Source organism: Fundulus heteroclitus, chromosome 24 (assembly GCF_011125445.2).
Source record: "Fundulus heteroclitus isolate FHET01 chromosome 24, MU-UCD_Fhet_4.1, whole genome shotgun sequence".
Classification (NCBI taxonomy): Eukaryota; Metazoa; Chordata; class Actinopteri; order Cyprinodontiformes; family Fundulidae; genus Fundulus; species Fundulus heteroclitus.
Window position 1 is genome coordinate 6,176,523 of NC_046384.1, and position 8,530 is coordinate 6,185,052.

Consider the following 8,530-nt stretch of genomic DNA (forward strand, 5'->3'; position numbering starts at 1 on the left):
TTGGGTCAGAAAAGTTGGGATTGGCTTTCAAACATGTGAGCTGGTGGTAAAATCATAACAGTAGCTCATCAGCTGGCAGACAGTGTTTATTCAGGATAATCCGATTGCCGAGTCAAACCACTGAACGCGCTGCTTTGACAGGGAAATGCTTGACAAGATGCCAGAAATCCGCCGGTTGCATCTACAGCTATTAAGGTTTCATGGAGATGTTTCTTCTGTCAGGGAAAACAGGATAAAACCAGACTTTTTAAGTGGACGCTGGGTTATTTAACTCCGACGTGTCCCCACCCCGGGTCGGACCGCGGTGCCATCAGCGAACTTGACGGGTCCGATGAGGTGCCAGACCTGCTAGCTTACACCTTTACGTCATGAATATTGAACCATAAATGAACTGCTTTCCATTTTAAGTCAAAAATAAGTGTACTCATTGTTTCCTTCTCAGAGGTTTGTGCCATTTTAAGTTCTCCAAAACCTAAAACTGAACCAGCAATCTTAAATGAATTGTTAATCAATTTTAGACCCACAACCTTCTGTCAATAGGTGGAGAAGCCCAATAACTGCAGATTAATTGGTTATTTTTGATTTATTGTATATTTATACCAAGGAGATGACTACAGAGGTATCTGTACAATGTCCAGTATTTTAATCCTATAGTAATGAGCCTGGATGTCTACATTTCTCATCATTTAGGGGATCAGGAGCACCACCTGCTGGACAAGTTCAGATTACATATATATGGGGGAAAAAAATAACAGTATTGATGCAAATATATGTGAAGGCTGGGGGAAAAGGGGGGTTATGTGTAAGGGGATAAATAGATACATGAAAGCATGGGCAAGAAAAGTAGGACATAATTCAAAATGGATCAGGAAGTGACAAAATGAAACCACAAACCAGAAGTGTTTCTTTGCCATCTTAATTTAGTCCACCAAGGGATCAAAAGTTGAATTTCAATGAGTTTATTTCAAGTTTCACCTGTTTCTGGGGTCAAAAGACGCAGCCCTGGGATTCCGACTCTGGGAAAATCTGCTCTGGAAAACGTGAAATGCAGTTTCCTCCTGGGGACATCCTCCAGGCAACAACGACTCCAGCGTTTGGTTGCGTAATGAGGACGTTCAGCGTTAACGTGCAGGCTGGAGATTAACGAACAGGGATGATGCAAGAAAGCTGTCAGCTGCCCGGTTTTTAGACATCTGCAGGCCGTGGACCGGCACAGAGGTGGAGCCGTCTCGGTGATTGGCCAGGAGGGGGAAAGATCTCGACCCTGGGGAGCGACACCACACCCAACTGAGTGTCGTCTAAAACATATTCTTCTCTTTCTCTCTTTCTTCTCACTGGAGATTAAACGGCTGACGGCTGACAACTTGTAAGTTTCTGACTTTACTTCTTCTTTGCTTCACATTCTTTTCCTTTTTTTTAGCTCATTACAGACAATTTCAGCTTTGATATTCATAATTTACATAATGAATGCATTATGTATCCTAAAACATGATGCTAATGCGGTAAACATCTATTAAACCCAGTCATACGTATAGTTTTGTTTCTTAAAAACAAGATTTATGATCAAATATAACCACAACAGCAGCATTCAGAGCCTCATTTGTTGTTGTTGTTTTTTTATCTTACTGTTCTGCAGCTGTGACAGAGTTAAGTGAAGCGTGACACATTTTGACAAACATCAACACTCTGGGTTAATTTTGCTGTCATTCTCTCTAGTTTATGACTCAGGAATGGAAAAGAAAAACTTTGTTTTTTTAAAAGACTGGATTATTTCATGACCCCTTTTGCCCAACGAAGCAATTTCGCAAGACTTTAGTTTCCAGGCTTTTGCTCCAGGCGACTCAAGGAAGTATTTACATCAGCATTTAAAAAGAGAGCGAGAGAGAGAGATCTGCAGGAGCTTGCAGCTTTGCATATATCAGCTGCAAGACAACAACAACAAACTAGACTAAACATCTGCAAGATTTTATTGAAAACTATTTCAGATAAAGGAAAAGAAGATGTTTTTTTGTGTTGATTTATTCTTCACTTTTCCATTGATCTCCAACTTAATCCCCTTTCATTTCCTCTCCAGGCAAAGATGACTGAAAGACCAGACCCCGATACGACTTTTTCAAAGACGACTGAAACACCACCTGACACCTATCCGACTTTTTCAGACCTTGTGACCAAGATCGGGAAGAAGGGTGTGTACCTGTCCTTTACAGACGCTAACATTTGTTACACGTCGTGTTTCTTAAATGCATGAGGAATTAAGAGAGGAGAAATTGCTTCTGTCTGCCATTTTGAGTGCAAATAAGCATAAAGGTTTCCATTAGGTCACATCTGCTTCCTCCAGATGTTACTGCCAATATTTCAATTTAAGTATGGAATAGAATAAACAGAGTTAATATGGCGGCGACAGCAGAGTGCAAAACCTGTAGCCGAACAATTTGATTCGTTTACTGGTGAAACTTGGGCAAATAAAGTTAACCGAGGAAACCCGGTAATCAAACCACAATAACAACTCGGATCTATCTGCATCACAGTGAAAACATTGAAATGAAACAGTAGAGCCAAGAGGGCGAGGAAATGCCATGGGTGGCTGTAGAGAAAAGGATTAGTATAAATTTTTTTTTTAATTATTTTAATCTTGATTTTTCTCTCAAATTTAAGAGTTTAGCCAGTATTCCAAGGTAAATTTAATAGCAGCTAGAATGTAAGGTTTTCATTTCCATTTCAAAATTATTAATATGCTGAGCTAAACACTAAAAGCTGCGGAGCTATAAGCTGCAAAGAAAAGTGATGCTAAAGCAGAAGATAAATGTGGCCAAACTAAAAGATCCTAGCTGAAAGATAAACAAAATGCTTCCCTTAGGGTTAGGGACCTAGAGTGACAGATTGAGTTTTGAACCTCTGATCTTAAGGGCCTCTCCAAGACGCAAACACCTGGATCTCCAACCACTAGGCCTCCGCTTCCAGAAAGACGCTATGCTAATCGTTTCTATGCTAAATACCAATTAGTATTCAACAAGCAGCATCATTTCAGCTTGTCAAATGTAGTTATAAAGGATGTAAAGATAAAACTTAAATGTTGCTGGGCTCAAAACTACCAAAGTTGCTAAGCTGAAAACAACTTAATCAAAACCCAAATACTGCCTTGCTAAATGCTAAGCTAAAACGTAAAGGCTTAAAGCTACTAAAATCTGTAAAGCAAAAACGCTCCTAAGCACTAGCTAAGTAGTGCTAAGCTAAATGTCGCTTATTTTAAAACTACAAAGAACTGCTCAAGAAAAAAGGTGTTGATTGGTTAGCTAAACAAGCTCAAGTTGTAGAGTTAAAATCCAAACATAGGGCAGCTAAAAGCTTCAAGACTAAAAACTGCTAAGCTAAATATCATTAGAGCTAATGTTGCTGAGCTAAAAGCTGTTAAGGTTTGCTAATGGTAAAGTTACTAAGCTAATTCTGCTAAGTGAGAAGGGTTTAGCTACATGCATGTAGCTTAAACGCTGTTGCGTTTAAACCCCACACAGCTACAGGCTGCTGTGTTAAAGTTGGCTTAAAACTGCTAAGATGATAAATGCTCAAATTGCTCAAACTAACGCTTGATAACTGCAGCGCTAAATGCTTAACAGGGTTCAACTTAGCAATGCTAGGCTAAATATAGCTTAGCTAAAAGTTACCTTACCTAAAGGCGACAAGCTGAGCGTTGAAAAAATGTGCTGAGCCTTCTCTAGGATGACCTGACCAGTTCTGGGCTAAAGATTTATTAATAAAGCGAGACAAAAGATACATAAATCTAACTTGGCGAGCTTATGGCTTTTAGAATTGTTAAGATTACTTTATGATCCACAGAACTTTCAAGCTCTCATTTAACTTTGGCCACACAGCGCAGAAACTTATTATTATTACGTACTTTGGCTGCAGTTTCTTAATTTAATTAGTTTCAGCACAAGTGCTTTGGTTGTGGCCTTTGTTTCACCTGTTTGTGATTATTTCAATGGTATTTTACTTAAAGCTGCAAAGTCTATATGATTATTTGACTAATTCTATCAGGAATTAATCCACCTGTGCACAGATTAACATTAAACATTAAATTGACTTTTATGCTTTTTATAAAAAACTAATTAAAATCAAAGTTTCTTTTGAGTATATTTTAAAATGTACAACGAAGAAAATAATCTCAATTTGTTGCACAGGGAATAGGTGAGAAATTAGACCTTATTCACAATTAACTTGTCTAAATTTGCAGTTAATGTCAGAAAAGTCTCATTAAATTAATTTAACAGAAAGAGAACTTTTAAAAACCTAAAAAAAAACACTTTTTAATGCATTTAAGGGCGTTGTTTTAGACCGTTGACCTCTCAAATACAATTCAAACCAGATGTGATGACATCCTGCATCAAAGGCAGAACATACATGATTATACATGTATCATGTTGAGTGTTCAATAATTTTAGTTTATGTGACATCAGTCATAAAGCCCAGGCATGCTTTCATGGACTCATCTTAGAAGTATAGGTCTATGTGGTTACATCTGGGAGTGTCTTATCAGCATGACGCCTCGGGGGGGTGTCGCTGTGGAGATAAGGGACAAAACACGGGCAAACTGCAAATTGGCCGTGGTTTCCACAGCAGGGTCAAATGGGTCCAAGATGGGCTAAAAGCAGAGATGTCCCTGAGAAATTAATTTGTTACTGAAAAAAGAAAAACATGGCTACTGTCCACCAACAATAAAAGATGGAGAACAGGTCTCTAAAATAACTTGAAAACATGCTAAAAAGCTATATGTTTATAGATTTCGCTTGATCTAGGGGTCTGTTTTTTTTCTTTTTAAATGATAAACTGTAGTAAACAGTGTTACATGTTGAAAAATGTAAACATTATTTCTGCATGGAAAATAAATACCTGTACCAGGTAAATCAGTAAAATTGTGTGCTGGAGCTTTAAGAGAACATTGTTACATTTCTATTTATTAAAGCTCATCCTTATTTGTTAGTAATAAAACTTTTCATGGCATGAAAATTTTCACAGAAACCTTTGAATAATTTCGTAGAGCCACATAAATTGTAGAGACAAGCTGTTTGGAGGCGATGCGTGGTTGATTAAAACCTAAGGAACTAATAGAAAAGACAACAGTTTTGAAGCTTTTATTGTGAAAATGTACTTTTATGGGATTAAATCGATAAGTGTTAAAGTGTTGTGTCTTCACAGATATCTACAACAGCACCGAGGAGTTTGCAGCCTTAATTGGAGGTGAGAAATAAAGTTTTTTTTATATATCGATGTTAAAAAGAAACTGAGAGAGAAATAAATAAATGCTGAAAGAAATTCTTCAGCAATTTGAATTGTCTGTAATGTAATAAAATATTTAAATAGCCCAGCTTTGGGTTGAAGATCAAGTGTGTCAAAAAAATATCAAAGGGAATGACGGAAGTCAAAGTAACTCCAATTATTTCAGTTCCAGCTGTAAATTAGAGTAAGAAAATGTTATATGATGATATATTTTTTTGTTTTTTCTCACGTCTTCATTTCTTCATTTCTTCTTTTCCTATTTTTTTTTTTAAATCTGAAATCAGTGTGTTAGAAAGAAATGTGAAAACAGGATGTGCGCCTTTAAGCTCAATCAGAGGCACTGTTCAAATTAAGTCGAATGTTGCAGTTGAATGCTATTTTCATGTTTTAATAAATAGGCCAATTGCAAAAATTGTATTGTCTTTAAAATAAGACCATCCTTCTGATTGGAGAACAAATTGGCCCCTTTCAAAAATCCCAATGCATTAAAAGAACCATCAGCGCTGGCAAACCCCACTCATCCTGGACAAAATATGTTCAGACTTCCACCTCCAGGGCGGCGCTGCAGAGCGCTACATACAAAAATCAGCCACTTCAGTGGTAGTTTCCCCACCAGGAACACTTAACAGGAACCAGATCAATACTGTTGTCTTTCCCTTTTGTAGAAACATGTATGCATACATACTTACACAAAAAAAATAACTTTTTTGTGTATTCTTACAAAAATTTCTTCGTTGAGAGGAAATAGTATGAACCGACTTGAGGACTGAAGCCAATTCGTTATCTTCTGAATATACGCCAACCCTGGGGAGAGCTCATTAACCTGACTCCGCCAGATAGATTTGCTCCGCATATCCATCTGGAAACCTTCCGTTGAAGTAACTTTGGGAAGGGGGCGAAAATACTGGTTAGCTGATTGGCCTATGTTGGTGATAGACAAGCCAAATAAACCAATCAGATCAACGAAGCATATGACGTACTCGTCAACATGCTTCGTCGTCGCTCGAAAACACAACCACAAGCCAAGCTACTCTTGCTGCTGCAGGTAAAGGCTCGTTAGCTCAGCAAAGAAATACTCTGTAATTCCGATAAAACTTGCTCGATAGCCACGCTAACGCTAGTTTCATCGGCTGAAGCCGCCATGTTCTTTAGACTGAACTGTCGCGCTTCTCGTTGCGTCACACCTCAACCCGCCTCAAAGCCAACGCTGATTGGACGTTCGTTTGGTGAACGGCTCCAAATTTTCTTTAACGGAAAGTAGCCAGACAGATCTGCGAGTGAAACCTTGAAAGCTCGCGAGATCAGGATGGTCTCACGAGGCTAAGAGCTCATCTGATTGGATTAGAAAAATACAAGAGATTTAAAACAAAAGTATAAAAAAGTTATTCACACCACTGGCTGGTATTTTCCGTTTGACACCACTTTGACTGGATATTACCGTTTAGGCAGGACCCAGCCAGATTTCCTGACCTGAATCTGTGGGTGTGAGTTTGAGATGAGGGTGATGGTTAGGAGGCCTCCCAGCCTCACAGACCAAGGAAATTGCTCCTTGTTGATCATGAAGTTCAGTTGAGTTGACTTGAAACTGTCAAAACACCAGTGAAGACGAGCGAAAAGATGGTTATAAGGAGTTTATAAAAAATAAGTGATGTTTAACACCCCACTTTTCCTCGGTTCCTGCATCATTCTTTTTTTTTCCTGGATCGTTTCTGACGGACTTCAGCGTTGACAAATGTTCCCTTGCACTTCACAGGTATCATCACCGTCGTGCTGCTCGTCTTCCTCTGCACAATCGCCATTTTGCTCTGGTGCCTGTCCAGACAGAAAGGCTCCTACGACACCAACGAGACGGACGACAACGACGACGAAGACGAAGAAGACGACGAGTCCATCGGCTCCGGCGTGCCGCTTCAGGCCAAGGAGCCTCTCAACGCGAACAAAGACGACTGAAGGGGAGCGAAACATGTCTTCCAACTCAAGGACTGACGAGATTTATTTTTTGATTGAAAGCGTCATAAATCAAACTTTTTTTTTATAAGTAGCTTATTTTGTAAACCTGTAACTGTGCACATCAACCTCTATGGAAGGGCGATGAAACGTGAAAGATTGTAATGTATTTTTCAGCTATTCAGTTGTTGTTTTGTTTTGATTTATTCGCTGCAGCTATTTTATTACTGGTGATTTAACTCATATCTTATAATTAAATGGGTTACTTTGAGACGTTGGGTGACCCAGAGGAGGTTAGAGGAACTAAAAGGCCTTTGTGTACACTGCAAAAAGAGAACTAAAAATGAGTCAAATTTTCTTGAAATTAATGTATTTGCCCTTGATTTGAGCAGGTAAATAAGATTATTTGCCAATGGAATAAGTATTTTTTACCCCTAAAATAAGATAATTAGATATATTGCACTTGAAATAAGATGATTCAAATGAATTGTTCCTATTTTAGGTGCAAAAATCTTATTCCATTGGCAAATAGTCCAATTTACCTGCTCAAATCAAGGACAAATACACTAATTTCAAGAAAAAAATTCTTATTTTTAGGTCTATTTTTGCAGTGTAGACTCCTTTGTGATTAGAAAATGAAGCAACTCAAACTCATACACTGCAAAAACGGATCTAAAAATAAGTAACATTTTCTTAAAAATTATGTTTTTGTCCTAGATTTGAGCAGGTAAATAATATTATTTGCCAATGGAATGAGTATTTTGACCCGTAAAATAAGATAATTAGACATCCGGCACTTCAAATGAGATGATGGAGACGAGTTCTTCCTATTTTAAGTGCAAAAATCTTATTCCATTGGCAGATCACCTTATTTACCTGCTCTAATCAAGGACAAATATACAAATTTTAAGAAAATGTTAGTTCCACTTTTGCAGTGTATCTGGGAAATGGTTAGGCTTTAGTTTCACATGCGTGCTCATTTACACGTTTAATTCCCTTTTCTACAGGACCCAGACTGCTTTCTGGATTTTAAATGGGAAATAGTCAAATTGGTTGCGTGGCTGCTTATTGGCAACACAGAAAAAAGGAGGGAGGCAGACATTTCTTTTTTTTTTTTCTCTTAAATCAAAGATGCAGGATGTTAGCGTTTCAGCAGAGTAAAACACGAACCTTTGATGGTAACAACAACCAGACTGTACTCTCCCTCGCTTGCTCCTAAGTTGCCTTTTGGAGTTTTTCTTTTGTAAATAAAAGTGTAGGAGGTAAACTTCCAGCTCAGACACTGAAGTCTAAATGCATCTTGATCGCC

The 8,530-nt window shown here is 38.2% G+C and overlaps 1 protein-coding gene across 1 annotated transcript; it reads left to right on the forward strand.

Annotated features, from left to right (window-relative positions):
- The first annotated feature begins 301 nt into the window (after nucleotides 1–301).
- LOC105917017 (S100 calcium binding protein, beta (neural)) lies at nucleotides 302–7,405 on the forward strand. The gene is made up of 4 exons (XM_021310119.2): nucleotides 302–1,366; nucleotides 2,075–2,186; nucleotides 5,194–5,235; nucleotides 7,028–7,405. Exons 2-4 carry the CDS (start codon nucleotides 2,081–2,083, stop codon nucleotides 7,222–7,224), a joined length of 345 nt encoding a protein of 114 aa, XP_021165794.2. The 5' UTR covers nucleotides 302–1,366; nucleotides 2,075–2,080; the 3' UTR covers nucleotides 7,225–7,405.
- Nucleotides 7,406–8,530: the final 1,125 nt, after the last annotated feature.